At 41.1% G+C, this 17,649-nt stretch overlaps 1 protein-coding gene and 1 pseudogene across 1 annotated transcript; one reads left to right on the top strand and one right to left on the bottom strand.

Moving 5' to 3' along the window:
• Positions 1–10,360: 10,360 nt before the first annotated feature.
• LOC134366706 (UPF0524 protein C3orf70-like) lies at positions 10,361–10,894 on the bottom strand (annotated as a pseudogene).
• Positions 10,895–13,571: 2,677 nt separating this feature from the next.
• LOC134367407 (diphosphoinositol polyphosphate phosphohydrolase NUDT4B-like) lies at positions 13,572–13,919 on the top strand. The gene has a single exon (XM_063084148.1). The coding sequence runs from the start codon at positions 13,572–13,574 to the stop codon at positions 13,917–13,919; it is 348 nt and encodes a 115-aa protein (XP_062940218.1).
• Positions 13,920–17,649: the final 3,730 nt, after the last annotated feature.

Genomic DNA, 17,649 nt, shown 5'->3' with positions numbered 1-17,649 from the left:
GTTGTTCAATAGGAGCCAACCCCAGAAGCCGTTCTTTCTGGATGTGCTAAATTTTAAAAATTTAAAAATTTGAAACCGGGATGTTTCAAATAGGCCAGGAAGTGGAGGTTAAGAAATAAAACAACCACTTCCAAGATAAAATCAAATGCTAGATCAAATCCAAAAAGTATTTTGGAAAACAACTACGTGGTTTTGTTCCAGCCTCGGGGGGTTTTGGTTTTTCTTTTATTACGTATTGTATTATCTTGAACTACAAGTTTTTCCCTTCCAGGAAAGCAACTGTTTTTCTTTTTTCAGGGTTGTCCTCACATTCTCATTTCATATCCTAAAAATTACAAGGTAAAAATAAAATATCTATATCTGATAGTAAAGCCTTATTGTTTAATGTACCAAACAGTTATTACCACAACAGCATTTTAATTGCTTTGCCAATTCTCAAAATAGTTATGAGCATATTTGAAACTTGAAAGTTCTGAAATAAATCTTGGTCAGATAAGAAAGCTAAATTCCCCATTTTCTTGAACTAAGCATCTACATAGTAGCTTTTAAACAACTTTCACAAAGTGGAAATGGTGCCAGGTTTGCACAGAAGCCCAAGAAAGCAGTCTATCCATCCACACAGCCCAACCCTTACTCCGAGTGAGCATACTACTAGGTCCAAATGATAAAGCTTTCATCTCTCTCAGCGTCCGTGTATTAATCAAAAGGCTACTTAACATGACTTGTTATGTCTATAGTACACATTGCAGTCTACACATTTTCTAAAGTAACTATAAATATGCTTATGTGAATTAGCAATATAATATTAGGATTACGGACGAATTCTTCCGTATAGTATAGAACAGAATAGGCCTAGAATTTAAGCTGAAACTTCACATTTTTATATCTTTATCAGTAGATTTTGTAATGCAAGCATAAACAATCAATTCTGGTTCAATCATATATTTCAGAGAATTATTAAAATTAACAGTGCTAGGACAAAAAAAAATCTTGTGCTGATTTAGAAAAGGCTGTTTTGAGATCCAGGGGTATGTGATATTTAGAATCCAGTGGAATATCTCCAATTCTAAAAAATAGATAATAGTAAGTGAATCACGGAATTTTAATTATAGACAGATTGCACAAATATTTAAAGTGATTATCAACCATTATTAAATTCAAAAATTCCATTAAAATTGTGGGTAAACTGAATGACAGTTCAGGAGTTTAAATAACAGGGACTAGACAAAATTTGTAGCTATTACTGATAAAGGACACAACGCTGACATTTAGCCAAGCTTCAAAAATGTGGCCCCACGACCATGTATATCTATAACGTTTTTTTTTAAAATTTTATTTTGTTGATATACATTGTGGCTGATTATTGCTCCACATCACCAAAACCTCCCTCCCTTCTCCCTCCCCCCTCCCCCCCAACAATGTCCTTTCTGTTTGCTTGTCGTATCAACTTCAAGTAATTGTGGTTGTTATATCTTCTTCCACCCCCCCGGTTTTGTGTGTGCGTGTGTTTGTGTGTGTGTGTGTGTTTGTGTGTGTGTGTGTGTGTGTGAAATTATATATTAATTTTTAGCTCCCACCAGTAAGTGAGAACATGTGGTATTTCTCTTTCTGTGCCTGACTTGTTTCACTTAATATAATTCTCTCAAGGTCCATCCATGTTGTTGCAAATGGCAGTATTTCATTTGTTTTTATAGCTGAGTAATATTCCATTGTGTAGATGTACCACATTTTCCGTATCCACTCATCTGATGATGGACATTTGGGCTGGTTCCAACTCTTGGCTCTTGTAAAGAGTGCTGCGATGAACATTGGGGAACAAGTATAACTTCAACTTGATGATTTCCATTCCTCTGGGTATATTCCCAACAGTGGGACAGCTGGGTCGTATGGTAGATCTATCAGCAATTGTTTGAGGAACCTCCATACCATTTTCCATAGAGGCTGCACCATTTTGCAGTCCCACCAACAATGTATGAAAGTTCCTTTTTCTCCGCAAACTCGCCAGCATTTATCGTTCACAGTCTTTTGGATTTTAGCCATCCTAACTGGGGTGAGATGGTATCTCAGTGTGGTTTTGATTTGCATTTCCCGGATGCTGAGTGATGTTGAGCATTTTTTCATATGTCTGTTGGCCATTTGTATATCTTCCAAAGAGAAATGCCTGCTTAGCTCTTTTGCCCATTTTTTAATTGGGTTGCTTGTTTTCTTCTTGTACAGTTGTTTGAGTTCCTTATATATTCTGGATATTAATCCTTTGTCAGATGTATATTTTGCAAATATTTTCTCCCACTCTGTTGGTTGTCTTTTAACTCTGTTAATTGTTTCTTTTGCTGTGCAGAAGCTTTTTAGTTTGATATAATCCCATTTGTTTATTTTTCCTTTGGTTGCCCGTACTTTTGGGGTCGTATTCATGAAGTCTGTGTCCAGTCCTATTTCCTGAAGTGTTTCTCCTATGTTTTCTTTAAGAAGTTTTATTGTTTCAGGGTCTATATTTAAATCCTTAATCCATTTTGAGTTGATTTTAGTATACGGTGAGAGGTATGGATCTAGTTTCATTCTCCTGCATATGGATATGCAGTTATCCCAGCACCATTTGCTGAAGAGGCAGTCCCTTCCCCAGTGAATAGGCTTGGTGCCTTTGTCAAAGATCAGATGGCAGTAATTGTGTGGGTTGATTTCTGGATTCTCTATTCTATTCCATTGGTCAGTGTGTCTGTTTTTATGCCAGTACCATACTGTTTTGGTTATTATAGCTTTGTAGTATAGCTTAAAGTCAGGTAGTGTTATGCCTCCAGCTTTTTTTTTTTTGCTCAGCATTGCTTTGGCTATGCGTGGTCTTTTATTGTTCCATATAAATGTCTGGATAGTTTTTTCCATTTCTGAGAAAAATGTCTTTGGAATTTTGATGGGGATTGCATTGAATTTGTATATCACTTTGGGTAGTATGGACATTTTCACTATGTTGATTCTTCCAATCCAAGAGCATGGGATATCTTTCCATCTTCTTTTATCCTCTCTAATTTCTCTCAGCAGTGGTTTGTAGTTCTCATTATAGAGATTTTTCACCTCCTTGGTTAACTCAATTCCTAAGTATTTTATTTTTTTTTTGGTGGCTATTGTAAATGGACAGGCTTTCTTGATTTCTCGTTCTGCGTGTTCACTATTGGAGAAAAGAAATGCTACTGATTTTTGTGTGTTGATTTTGTATCCTGCTACTGTGCTGAAATCAATTATCCATTCCAGCAGTTTTTTTGTAGAGGTTTTAGGCTGTTCGATATATAGGATCATGTCATCTGCAAACAGGGACAGTTTGACTTCATCTTTTCCAATCTGGATGCCCTTTATTTCCTTCTCTTCTCTGATTGCTCTGGCTAGTACTTCCAATACTATGTTGAATAGGGGTGGTGAGAGTGGGCATCCTTGTCTAGTTCCTGTTCTTAAAGGAAAAGCTTTCAGCTTTTCCCCATTCAGGATGATATTGGCAGTGTGTTTGGCATATGTGGCTTTAATTATGTTGAGATACTTTCCCTCTATACCTAACTTATAGAGGGTCTTTGTCAAGAATGAGTGCTGAAGTTTATCAAATGCTTTTTCAGCATCTATAGAGATGATCATATGGTCCTTGTGTTTGAGTTTATTAATATGGTGTATCACATTTATTGATTTGTGTATGTTGAACCAACCTTGCATCCCTGGGATGAATCCCACTTGATCGTGATGAATAATTTTTCGTATGTGTTGCTGTTTTCTGTTTACTAGTATTTTAGTGAGGATTTTTGCATCTATATTCATCAAGGATATTAGCCTGTAGTTTTCTTTTTTGGTTATATCTTTACCTGGTTTTGGTATCAGGATGATGTTTGCTTCATAGAATGAGTTTGGCAGATTTGCATCTGTTTCAATCTTTTGGAATAGTTTGTAAAGAATCGGTGTCAATTCCTCTTTGAATGTTTGGTAAAATTCTGCTGTGAATTCATCTGGTCCTGGGCTTTTCTTTGTTGGGAGCCTTGTGATAACAGCTTCGATCGCCTTTATTGTTATTGGTCTGTTCAAATTTTCTACGTCTTCATGGTTCAGTTTTGGGAGCTCGTGTGTGTCCAGAAATTTATCCATTTCCTCCAGATTTTCAAATTTGTTGGCGTATAGTTGTTTATAGTAGTCTCGAATGATTCCTTGTATTTCAGATGAATCAGTTGTAATATCGCCTTTTTCATTTCTAATTTTTGTTATTTGAGTCTTCTCTCTTCTTTATTTTGTTAGCCATGCTAATGGTTTGTCAATTTTATTTATCTTTCCAAAAAAACAACTTTTTGATTCATTGATCTTTTGAATTGTTTTTTGGTTTTCAATTTCATTCAGTTCTCCTCTGATCTTAATGATTTCTTTCCGTCTGCTAACTTTAGGTTTGGATTGTTCTTGTTTTTCTAGTTCTTTAAGGTGAAGTGTTAGGTTGTTCACTTGCCATCTTTCTATTCTTTTGAAGTGAGCGTTTAATGCAATAAATTTCCCCCTCAATAGTGCTTTTGCAGTATCCACCAGGTTTTCGTATGATGTATCATTGTTTTCATTAGTTTCAATAAATTTTTTGATTAACTGCTTGATTTCTTCTTGGGCCCATATGTCATTAAGTAGAATGCTGTTTAATGTCCATGTGTTTGTATAGTTTCCAGAGTTTCGTTTGTTATTAATTTCTAGTTTTAATCCATTGTGGTCTGATAAGATACATGGGATAATTCCAATTTTTTTGAATTTATTGAGACTTGATTTGTGACCTAATATGTGATCTATCCTGGAGAATGATCCATGTGCTGATGAGAAGAATGAATATTCTGAGGTTGTTGGGTGGAATGTTCTGTAGATATCTGCCAATTCCAATTGGTCTAGAGTCTTGTTTAGATCTTGTGTTTCTCTATTGATTCTTTGACTAGATGATCTGTCTAATATTGACAGTGGGGTGTTCAGGTCCCCTGCTATTATGGTATTAGTGTCTATTTCCTTCTTTAGGTCTAATAGAGTTTGTTTTATAAATCTGGCTGCTCCAACATTGGGTGCGTACATATTTATGACTGTTATGTCTTCTTGATGGATCAGTCCTTTTATCATTAAGTAGTGTCCCTCGTTGTCCCTTTTTATGGTTTTTAATTTAAAGTCTATTTTGTCAGATATAAGAATAGCTACTCCAGCTCGTTGTTCTTTTTTGTTTGCGTGGTAAATCTTTTTCCATCCTTTCACTCTTAGTCTGTGTGAATCTTTATGGGTGAGGTGGGTCTCTTGTAGGCAGCATATAGTTGGGTCCTCCTTTTTGATCCAGTCAGCCAGTCTGTGTCTTTTGATTGGGGAATTTAAGTCTTTTACATTAAGAGTTGCTATTGAAAGGTGTTGATTTATTCCTAGCATTTTATTGGTTGTTTGGTTGTCTTAGGTGTCTTTTGTTCCTTGCTTTCTGATTTACTGTTTGGTTTCTGTGTTTGTTGGTTCCTTAGGTTGTAGATAGCGTTTTTGTTTGCTTGTTTTCTCTTCATGAATGCCATTTTTATTATACTAGTGGGTATTGATTTTTCTTGGGTTTTTATGGCAGTGGTAGTTATTTTTCAGGAACCAAAACCAGTACTCCCTTGAGGATTTCTTGTAAGGGTGGTCGTGTGGTAGTGAACTCCCGCAGTTTTTGTTTGTCTGAGAAATATACTATTTGCCCTTCATTTCGGAAGGATAGCCTTGCAGAGTAGAGTATTCTTGGCTGGCAATCTTTGTCTTTTAGTATTTTGAAAATATCATCCCATTCCTTTCTAGCTTTTAGGGTTTGTGATGAAAAGTCTGATGTTAGCATGATTGGGGCTCCCTTATAGGTGATTTGACACTTCTCTCCTGCAGCTTTTAAGATTCTCTCTTTGTCTCTGAGTTTTGCCAATTTGAGTATGACATGTCTTGGAGAAGGCCTTTTTGGGTTGAATACGTTTGGAGATCGTTGAGCTTCCTGGATCTGAAGATCTGTGACTTTTCCTATACCTGGGAAGTTTTCTACCACTATTTTTTTGAATATGTTTTCAACATAACCTCCATTTTCCTCCCCTTCTGTAATACCCATGACTCGGATGTTTGAGCGCTTAAGGTTCTCTGATATCTCTCTCAGATTTTCTTCAATGTCCTTGATTCTTTTTTCTTTCTTTTTGTCTGCTTGTGTTATTTCAAACAGCCCATCTTCAAGTTCAGAGGTTCTCTCTTCAACTTCGACAAGCCTGCTGGTTAAAGTCTCTGTTGTGTTTTTTATTTCGCTGAATAACTTCTTCAGTTCAGCAAGTTCTGCTACATTTTTTTTCAGGACATTGATTTCTTTGTACATTTCCTCTTTCAGATCCTGTATACTTTTCCTCATTTCATCATGATGTCTAGCTGAGTTTTCTTCTATATCATTCAGTTTCCTTAGAATTATCACTCAAAATCCCTTGTCAGTCATATCAAGGGCTTCTTGTTCTATAGGATCTAGAGTTTGAGATTTATTAACTTTTGGTGGTGTACTTTCTTGATTTTTTGTATTTCTGGTATCTTTTTTTTTTTTTTTTTTGATGTTTATTCATTGTGGCAGGGGGTTTCACAGTCCACCGGTTTGAGACTAATGAATAACTAGGATGTTGCTGTGGTTGCCAATTTCGTATGGCTACCTCCGTGGCTGCTCAGTTGGCCTCTAGTGCCTTGTGTGTGTGGTTGCCTCGGGTCTTGGGCTTCTCCGGGGAGCCACCTTTCTGGTCAGCTTGGACTCTGCTGGGCTGGTGGATCACGTACCACAGGGTGTGTGATCTCTGTTGAGCTTTCACTTCCTGTGCAGGACTTCTCCCTGTTCCGTGTGCTCTGGCCCAGGCTGTTGGATCGTGCAGTGGTGACCCCACAGGGTGTGTGGTTTCTGTCGAGTCTCCGCCTCCCTGGCCGCACGTCTCCCCACTCTGTGCGCACTGTGCTGGGCTGGGACGTGTCTTCTGCACCCCTCGTCTATCAGCTGGGCCTTCAAGACCCTGCTCGGCACCGCCTCGCCCAGGAAGTCTACCAGGTTTCTGCTAGGCACAGACGACCGGTCGCTCTGGGTGCCTTTGTAGCACTGTGTAGATTTTTCTCGGGACTTGTTCACCTTTGTATCCCCCCGGCATAGACCGAATCTAGCGCCCGCCTGCAGCCAGCTCTCCGGCAGGTTCAAGCAGACCTGGGAACTCTCCTACCACACTATTCCCAACCAGAAATTGGTTAGGCTTTTTTCCGAACTGGTGGCCGCAGAGATGATATCTGCCTCCCAGTAACAGGAAGTTTACCGGGGGCCGGAGTCCAGGGTGCGGTGGAGTGAGAGTCGGCCCGCCCGTACTTCCTTGCCCTCCCGACACTGGCCGGGGATGCCCCCCACCACCAACCCGCCAGAGAACCGCGGAGGGAGTGGGAGGGGAGGCCGGCCCGCAGGCTCCGGAAAGCCCCACGCCAGGCCAAGCAAGTGGAAAGGCTCAGTGATGGCCGAGCCGGGTGGAGCTACCCGGACCTGGGAAAATGGAGGCAGCCCCGGGGCGGTGAGTGGCCTGGTGATGCAGGCAGGAGCCGTGTGGGTGTCAGCACCCCAAACAGGGCTGGTCCAGGGGTCACTCACAGGGTTGTGCCAGGTCGGGCGCTCACTCTCTGCCTCTGGTTTGCCGCCTTCCCTGTTCTCGGCTGCTGCCACCTCAGGCTGTTCAGTCGCAGCGCGGCTCGGGTGCTCCCAGGAATCTTCTTTAATGCCGGCCTGAAACCTCGAATCCTGAATAGGGCATCTGGCCGCCTTCAGCGCGGCCCCGGCCTCCAGTATCCTGTCTGCATCCACAGCAGCCCTGGCGCCGTGTTCCCTCTTTCGAGACTCGCTTTTGCAGCTAAGAAACAGTTCTTTTCCTGCTCCACAATTCAAAGCTGTTGCCTGTAGATGAGGCAGCCGCTCCTGCCGAGGGCAAAGTGGCGGTCACCCCCCACGACCGGCCACCAGCAGCGGTCCTCCCTTAAGAGATGGCAAGAGGAAGGTCCACAAGTTTCCCGGCTGCCTGAGGCCCAGTAGCCGCCTTTTCCACCTCAGCTACTCTGCGCCAACCGCTGCAGCCACCGCCATCTTGAAAAAAACCTTTCTATAACTTTTTAGACCTGATTGTTGATACCTAATAGTTTAATCGGTGAGGATGTGGGCCCAAAAGAGAAAATTGATGGGAATGGCATAGAGAAAGAAGTCCCTCTGTATGCCCACCTGGGGATTCAAGGACTCACCCATGGTGTGATCTAGACAGGGCACTGGTGTTAAACCCTGAGCGCATGGTCACCGACTGCACTGCTGGGGCCTGACATGTGGCTTGCAGGCATTCAGCTTCCATGCCTGCCTTCTACTGGCCACTTGCTTAGAGAAGGCACTAAGAACTCAGGCAGGGCTCAGCAGATGTCCCCAGGAGACCTGGGCCAGTCCAGGACAGAGCAGGAGAAAGCCCACACACCTGCCTCCACCTGCCCTCTCTTGTACCTTGCCGTTCCTACAGCTCCTCCTACCACCACCTTGAGTGTGACCTGTTGAGTCTTTAAATTTCAATAAGTAGGAATTTTATACTTATTTCTCATCTAGAAAGTTTTAACTGACACTGTTTTGAAAGGAAAATGCACACTCTGCCTTCTAAACCCTATGGATGTTTGGGGCACCTAAACCTACCATAAAGTTCTAGCAAATCACTTAAACTACACATACAACTAGGAAAGCAGATTCTTCCTTGAGCAGTTTGTGAAGAATGCCAAATGGAAGCTTCAGGGAAGAACACAGCAGGCTTCTTCTCATTTCTTAAAATATTAACTAACGTGACATAGAAGACATGAGTCATACTGCTGACACAGCACAAGAGCCCACTCATGGATAGTCAGGGTATGAGAAGTATTTCTCTATCTCCATCTTCGATAGTGTTCATTTCATTAAGGCCATATTTAAAATCTCCTGGACTCTTAACCACGTGCCTCACAGAAGATTTGGAGAAATGGCAGATAACCAGCTCACACAAGAATAGCCGGTGTAAGTGGAGATTAAGAGAACTCTGAAGAGAGCTAAATAAGAATTATTCACTATTTTGTGCATGTGAGAGAAGAGAACATATACAACAGACCATGAATATTAGTGTAGTAAAGTGAATGAATATCACACAAAATATTTTCTCCTGACTTAGCAGTGAACTCTCTCAACTGATTCTGCATTTGCATAATAAATCCATGCATCGTACTGAGTTCTAATCCATTTCTCACCTAACCCATTCTAATGCTTCATACAACCAAATGAAGCAGAATTAATCAAACCTATTAGATTCATTCCTAATCCCTAAAGGACTTCTGCCTTTAGCATTTCCATGCTAACTAAGACTATTAATCAATTTTTTTCTTAAGATGTCAGCTATGGCAGCCTCCTAAATAGAATAACTATATAGCTTCCTTAAAGCTTTCCCCAGATTTGAAGAGCAATTAAGAAAAGCAAGGAAATGTTAGGGAACCCACCCAAGAGGCCAGCTCAGATCTGCAACACCTTCCCCAGCTAGTCCAAGCCAAGTACATCTGTCCTTCACCTCGGTTCCCAGAGCATCTGCGTGCCATTAGCTGTACGTGTCATATTCTCTATTGGACTGTGGTCCCCTTCATGGTGGGGATCAGGTCTTATTCATTCTGTATCTCCACAGCACCCTCCAGAGTGCAGGTGTCACCTAAAGCGGAATTGAGCATGAAATTGCTCCTATGTGAAGGTCTAGTAAGCCCCAGTCATTTGAGGGTTGTGCAGATACTAGGCATAACCAGGGGCTGAGCTGGCCTCCAGTGACCTCCCAGAAGTAAACAGAGGCAGCTCTGGGCCAGACCCAGTACACGCGGTAGGGAGAAGGGGAAAGGGAAGGAATGGCATCCACCAGTGCACACTCTGTCCCCCTCAAGTGAGCGCTTCCCACGTGGGACTAGCAGGATAGGGGTGCCTGTGAGCGTGCCAGATGGAATGCCAAGAGTCTTTTTGTGAAGTACTGGCTGTTTAGAAAATACTGTCTCCTTCGTTCTGGGTAGTTCCTCAATCTGATTCATGAAATTCTGTGATCATCAGTGAAATTAAGGCTGGGTCACAATACAGGACACCAGATGCAGCATAGAAAGTAAGACAAAATACAAAAGAAAACCATTTATAATAAAAAGAATGTCTTAGTTATAAGACTAATTGAAGAGTGAAGCTAATCTGCAGACCACTGAACTGCTATTGCTGTCAGACAAGGGTAGAGAATATCAACAGCCTTGAGAAAAAGGATCCATCAGACAAAAGTACAAAAGCTCAACGTGGCTCAGAGGGCACAGCTTCCCGCCTGGACTCTCACAGGGTGGTTTCTATCGCTGCAGTCGCTTCCAGATCAGACTGAGAAGGGGAGAGAAGGGTGCACTCGTCGGTTCCCACCTGCTCTCTGGACTGTAATCTTCTTCTGAACTCAGTTCTGCTCCTTCTTCTGTGTCCTCATCACACGATTCCAGATAGTGAGCCCCAATCGCATTGATCCCAGAGTCCTCAGAACTTGAGCGAGAACAGCAGTGATCTATTTTTGGTGTGTTGCTCCCTTTTGAAACTAAGACATCATGTGCAGAGACCTCCTCGGGACTCATTTTGTGGGAATATGATGTCGGTCGCTTCTGCACCTAACACATCTTCCCATTAATACACTTAACCTGATAGTTGTCAATAAAGAGTCTGAAATCATACAGTACCTTGGTGAGTCAGGGGGAAGGGGAGGCTGGAAGACAGATGCAGATTTCAAAAAGCATTCAGTGAGTGAAACTGAGATCTGAAGGGTGTTTGTGGTTTCCTGAGCCTGGCAGGAATCTCAGTGCTCGGAATCTCTTCCACAGGGGTCATAGGCCCCACAATATCCACAGCTGCCGTGGAAGCAGCTAGACACCACAACCACCATGCAGATGGTCCGCCAGCCACTGGAGTGCATTGACAGAAGGAGAGTCACCAGCAGTGACCAAAAAGAAGAGGATGCCCCTCTCCACAAAGCCCATTCCAGAGTGACAGAAGAAGCATCGGCTCTATGATAATATTGGGTGACCTGAACACACCTCTCAGCTTTAGTCTGATCATCTAGGCAACAAACCAGCAGAGTAACCATTACTCTTTCAGAAGGAGAGAAGAAATCTAGGGTAATTAGAGTGGGGAGGGGGGTGGGAGAGTGGGATGGGAAGAGAATGGACAAGGGACATAAAGAATCAGTACCATTTATAACAATATATATGCTAGTAATATTGAGTTATTATATTCTCAAGCTCATAAGATAGTAGTCAGTTCTAGAACCCAGGCCTTGAGACATCTTGTGTCTTTCTTCAGGAGAACACCCATTATATCATTCGTAAGGTTTAGATAATGCTCTGTTAGTTTACACTGTCATTCTCTGCCATTAACTTCAGCTAATATTCCAATTTATAGCACACAGTAATTACTTAGAGGATATATCTCCTTGAAGGAGTTTCTTTCTTTTGGTTGTAAAGCACAAAGTGAAGAAAAAACAAAAACAGAAAACTCAAACAAGCGTAGAAAATAAACTAAATAAATTTATATGCTCTGTTGAGCTACTGTTTGCACCCTGTTAAACTTTTTTTTTTTTTTTTTTGACATCCGAACCTTTGACTTTGGTGTTATCAACATCATGCTCTAACCAACTGAGATAACTGACCAGCCCTTAAACTATTATTTTTGATCAGTTGTGCATTTTGATTCTTATAAAAGATCCTTTCGGGAGGAAAAAGAGCCTTTTGCTTTTGCAGATAGTTTTTGCTGTTAAATGTATGTCCCCCTTGACACATGTGCTCCTGGAATGCAAAGTAATTGTAATATTAGCCTAAGCAAAATATAATTTAATTTAAAAGGTAAATCTACTGAAAATAGAAAAGAGTAGCCTGAGGTAAACTGTACGAGCAGTTCAGTTCATTTATTTTATGAAGTGTATCACAATTCTGTTTATTACATTCCTAAGAGCATTCAGTACTTTTAAAGTAATGTTAAATATTTCTATTTAGCAATTTCTTCAATGTGCATTATTCAGTGAGTTGAGCAGCATATCACAAACTCAAAGCAAAAGGACATCGTATTTATTGTAACCAATATTTTGGGCCCCACTGGCAGTCAATATACCAATGTTTTTGTACTTTGACCTATGAGAACACTAAAGTTCACACACTTTGCAGTTTATTGAAGTTGCCAATGAGAAATCTATTCAAGATCCTACTTTCCTCATTTTAAAATTGTATTACTTCTTTATTGCTGTGAATATATTAATGCACAGCAAATTCCTAGTGAGACAGTCCACCACATGCATGATTTACTCATTTAACAAATATTTATCTAACATCGACTATGTTTATACTACTAAATCAGATAAAAAGGAGATAAAAAAAACAAACTAAAACAAAATAAAGCGAGAGTTGAGTGAGAGAACAGGAATACATATAAGGGTATTAATCAGGCATTGGAATAGGATTCCAGGCCTCACGCACTGGAGGATTTTACATGGCTATTAAAACATAACGGTCCTGTATGGCAGCTAGCAGAACTACTCTAGACCAGTTTTAGAGCCAGAATGTGTCACTTCTGCATTTGGGGCTCAGAGAGTTGACCAAGAGAGCAAAAGAAGATAAAGTGTATGAAGGAGACTGAGACTGGCTGGGGCTTCGAATACAGGACCAAGGAGTTCAGGATTTGGTGACCATGGCGAACTGCTGAAGATCACTGAGGAGGCAAGAAATAACAATAAAGGACGGACTTTAGAGAACTTGGTTTGGTAAATGTGTGCTGATGGACTGGAAAGAGAAGAAATGGGAGTTAAGAAGCTATTACAGTGTATTCCAGGCTATTACGCTCTAGAGCCTCTTTAGAGTCACCATTTGTCCAGCCCTGCAGAGCCAGGGACCTACTATTTCTGACTCTCTGACACGCCCTGAATGCACCGGCTTCCTGATTCAGCTCCTCCCATAAAGGTCTCTGTGACCACAGTCCTCTGCCCGCCTAACTTCACCCGCGACCTTGCAAACCCTAAAGTCTGCTGTCACATCTGCTTTCATTCCGTTTCTCAAACTCGTATTTATTGAGCCTCCATTACGTGCCAAGCACGGAGCTAGGGACGTGGGGTTAAAAGAGCAAGCAAAACAGACCACGTTCCCGCCCTTGTGGAGCTTACACTCTACAAGAGGACTCGGACTTTAAACAAATCATCACACAAATAGATGCACAACTACAAACCATTCCAAGGCTGCCGAGTCGGCGGCGCCGGTTCTCGAAACTGCCTCCCGGTGGCGCGAGCCGCAGCTCCCGAGCCTCGCTCTTCTCCTGGCGGCAGCGGCAGCTGCAGCAAGCGCCGGCCTCTGTGATGAAGCTCAAGCCCAAGCTCAAGCTCAAGCCCAAGCAGACGCGGACCTATGACCGCGAGGGCTTCAAGAAGCGGGCAGCGCGCCTGTGCTTCCGGAGCGAGCAGGAGGACGAGGCGCTGCTGGTGAGCAGCAGTCGGTGCCCCGACCAGTGGGTTGTCCCAGGAGGAGGAATGCAGCCCGAGGAGGGGCCTGGCGGCGCCGCCCTGGGGGAAGTTGATGAGGAGGCTGGAGTGAAAGGAAGATTAGGCAGACTCCTGGGCACCGTGCAGCAGAACCAAGACCGAAAGCACAGAACATGTGTTCATGTTCTTACAGTCACTGAGCTAGGAGAAGATTGGGAAGATCCTGTTAATGAAGGCAGGGAGAGAGAGTGGTTCAAAGTAGAAGATGCAATCCAAGTTCTCCAGTGTCATAAACCTGTGCGTGCAGAATATCTGGAAAAACCGAAGCTGGGTGGTTCCCCAACCAAAGCAAATACCACAGTCCCGTCCCTTTCAGATAATACCCCTTGTTTGTAACTGCTGCACGGACCTCTGGGTTGCCATCTAGTATAACACAGAGAGAATTATAAAGACCTTTCCCACCATATGTTTCATGGGGAGAGTTGTCTTTCCTTGGTAAACATCTGAATGAGGCTTGCAAACTGTCTGAATTTTCCATGCAGGGTTTTCAAACAATTTGCATGTTTTTCAGATGCTTTCAAATCTTTTTTTTTTTTTTTAAAGAAAAGTGTAAAATATTTTAATAAGCCAAAGCCATGTGGAATGATTTTTTAGATGGCTTAACTGTTCCCCACCCCCAACCATATATTTGTGGTTATCAGTTTTTTTGCAACGTTTTCTCAGTTTTTTGTCCATTTGACATCAGTCTGGTTTGTTTTGTCAGATCAGATTACTTGTGGGTAAATTTTCCCCCTAAATTGTTTTTCTCAACTCGTATTATGTCACTAACTGTTTGATATGGATATTTTCTCTAGAGAATAATAGTTTAACATGAAGTGTACCTCTATAGAGTTGATGATTTTTAGGGGGAAATACATCTTATCATGAAAACTATATTCATGGAATTTTATTCAGCAGGCTCAGTTGTCAATTCCCTTTACTGATAATCTCTCTTTACGCAGAATATCATGGAAGCATATTTTCCTCAGTGTAAATTGCTCTTAAAACATTTTCAGTTTTTTTTAAAATTTAGTGACACCTCTTCAGGTAAACTTTCGTGTTTATCAGTAACCACAAAATTAGAGTCTAACCTTAAATGCCAGTCAGTGATGACTGCATCACCGTTGTGTAAAACGGCCTTCTTGCTGTTCAGACTTAAGATTTTTAGCCTAGCGTTGAATGTCTCTTCCTTTCTAGGTTGTCCGTAGGTACTATTTGTCATGTAACTAACTAACTTTTGGGGTAGTAGGACATACCTGAACTAAGAAATATTTCATCTTGTACTTGTCTTTATACTCATTTAAAATCAAGAATCCCACCTAAAACACATAGGTACCTTGTCTGAAACTCCTGTACGTCCCCAACCAGTTCAGAAATGAGGTGGAAGGAAAAACCTTTGACTAAAATGTGGGGAAGGGGAGAGTGGAAGATCATTTTTAAAGTAGACTTTAGCCTTTTGTGAATATTATAACTGGTGGGTATAAAGTAGAAAATAAGTATTGATAAAACATTTGTTCTACAAATTGTTAACCTTTAAAAATAGAATTGCTGCTAAAAATAGAATGCTGTTACACTTAAGGAAAATTGGTGCCATTTTGAAAATGAGATCTTGTGCCATAAATGCAGGTGAACTAAATGTAAACGTTAGTTCAAAAATTAATGCTGTCAAAGGAATGAGTAAAGTAGAAAAACTTTTAACCAATGACATTTCATTCTCAATTGTGTAGTAGTGTGATCAATCATGATCGTCCAGAAATTTTATATTTTTCTTTGTACAAAGGTTATGTATTCCGGTATTTTTTAAAAAGGAAACATTTTAAATCCCACAAATTGACACTTTAGTCTTCAGTGGACTGAGATTTTTTTTCTCAGTAATCTCTGAAGATTCTTTAAATTATATACTTAGCATAGCAGAGAAACTGGATTGTTTTTGCATATAAGACTGCTTCTACCTGAAATGCTGTCACAAGTACTTGGGGAGGTATATCTTGTACATGACATTCTTAGAGGTAATAATGCATGACCTTGTTTTACGAACTCTTGGACTATGTATTTGACATGTAAAATATGTACAGTATTAATGTCAACCATCTCATACAGTTAGCCTATAAATATTGTATAGTTTTCTTCGGTCAGAAACATTTGGACTAAGTAGTGCCACTTGGGTCAGGATTTTCTTCAGTGCCATTTAGCAAACCAACTGTCTTTAGTCTATGCAACTAGCAAATGTTCATATAATGCAAGAGAATACTTTACAGTTTTCACACTTTAAATTTCACATGAAGTGTTCTTCCCTATTCTTCTGGAAGCCACTCTAGCAAAACTAGAGGAAAACCCCTATGAAGATTTATTTCTATTAAGAGAAAAAGCCAACGTTTTCAGGCTAAGTCTTTGAATCTACTAAAGATAACAGTGGCTACAATCTCAACCCTCCAAAGTCTGCAGAGTGTCGGGACTGTTATTTGTGCTTTTTGTGGGTTAGTTTAATAAAATCGGACAACTAAAGTTTTCAGTTCCATGTGCCTCCTAAATAAAAAACAAAATACTTATTATAAATTGACTTACAAAAGTAGAAACTGTCCTGCGTGTTGTTGTTTGGGGTTTTTCTGTTGTTTTTGTAAACAGATGTCATTTCCAACCGGCCACATGTCATCCAATTTTCTGCCATTCACACTCTTGTATAAGGCAGCAGAACCAAAGGGAAGAAAGGATTGTTGTGCACACTGAATTGCTTTGCATGGTCTCATTTGAAATAACTGCTGTAAGAATCTTGACCTTTAATATATATACATAAAATAAAAATGAAAATAAATGGGGAAAAAAGTGAAAGGCAAAAAGCAATAGGAAGAAAAAGCAATGTCAGTGATGAGAAATTATATATTGGGGATGTTTGATTTGGACTGGGGGGTCAGGGAAGACATCTCTGAGAAAGAGACAATATGAAGTACGTATCACCTCAGGACTCAGTGGGAGTTAATCAGGCAAAGAAGGGCAGAAGAGCTACAGTGGCTGGAGTGTGCCGAGCTAGGAGGAGAAGGGGATGAGATGAGGGTTGTGGGGGCCAGACCACGCATGTTGAGGACTGGGGATCTTATACAGTAGAAAGCCATCACTCCATTTTAAGGAGAGAAGGGACATGATTCAATCTGCTTTTCTACCCCCATTCCTACCTGCTTCTATCACTCTATGGGCATAGACAGAAGAACTTTACCAATAGATTTTAATCCACACTCTTCCCGGCCACATGTTAATACCTTGAAGTATGGGCAGCTAGTACAGTAAGACCTGCTTTAAAAACAGTATTTCTATAAGTGCCGTCAATCAAATGTTAAAAAGCTCTTGGCCACACTTATGAATTCACAGCAGCCAATCTGAAAAGAGAGATAATGAAAGATGTATACTTTTTTTTTTTTTAACCGTGTTTAGTCCGACCTTAAGCTAAATGTTCTGGTTTAAGAGATAGATACATGCAACAAACTCCTGTGTATTTTAACAAATGACTGCCAGTGAACAACTGGGGGGAAAGAGAAGTGTAAAATGCATCCCACCTACAATGTAGTCTGAATCATACAAACATCCATAAGCACCACAAGGGAAAGGTAAGTATTAAGTTGCAGGTAGAGACTATATACATAGTGTAAGAGTTGCAAGGAAAGTGAGGACTGGAAGGGTTAGAAAAGGTCCCACAGAAAACACGGAAAGGAAACTGAAGAAGAACTATGACCTGAACAAAAGAATGTAAAGTGGTGTGCTTTGTGCAAAAGCACAGAGGTGGAAGAAATGTGGCTGTCTGAGGGATGGTGAGGTGACCAGCCTGAGTGGGAGAGAGGGCTCTCCTGTGACGAGCCTCATCACCCAGTTTCTTCCCTTTCCATGGGAGGTCAGATACAATAAGAGCCACTCTGCGGAATGAACTGGCACAACCGAACATCTTGAACCTGTAGACACAGGCAATTCCAGTTGACAGAGGCCCCTTCTAAGGGTTCAGAAACATCCTGATAGTTAAGTTTGGGTAAAATTGGGCCATTCTGGAAAAAGAAAAACAGAGAATGAGAACTCTTAGACTTCCAGTTCCTTTCAGGGGGCC

This window comes from Cynocephalus volans, chromosome X (assembly GCF_027409185.1).
Source record: "Cynocephalus volans isolate mCynVol1 chromosome X, mCynVol1.pri, whole genome shotgun sequence".
NCBI lineage: Eukaryota > Metazoa > Chordata > Mammalia > Dermoptera > Cynocephalidae > Cynocephalus > Cynocephalus volans.
This window is presented reverse-complemented; position numbering and strand designations above follow the sequence as displayed.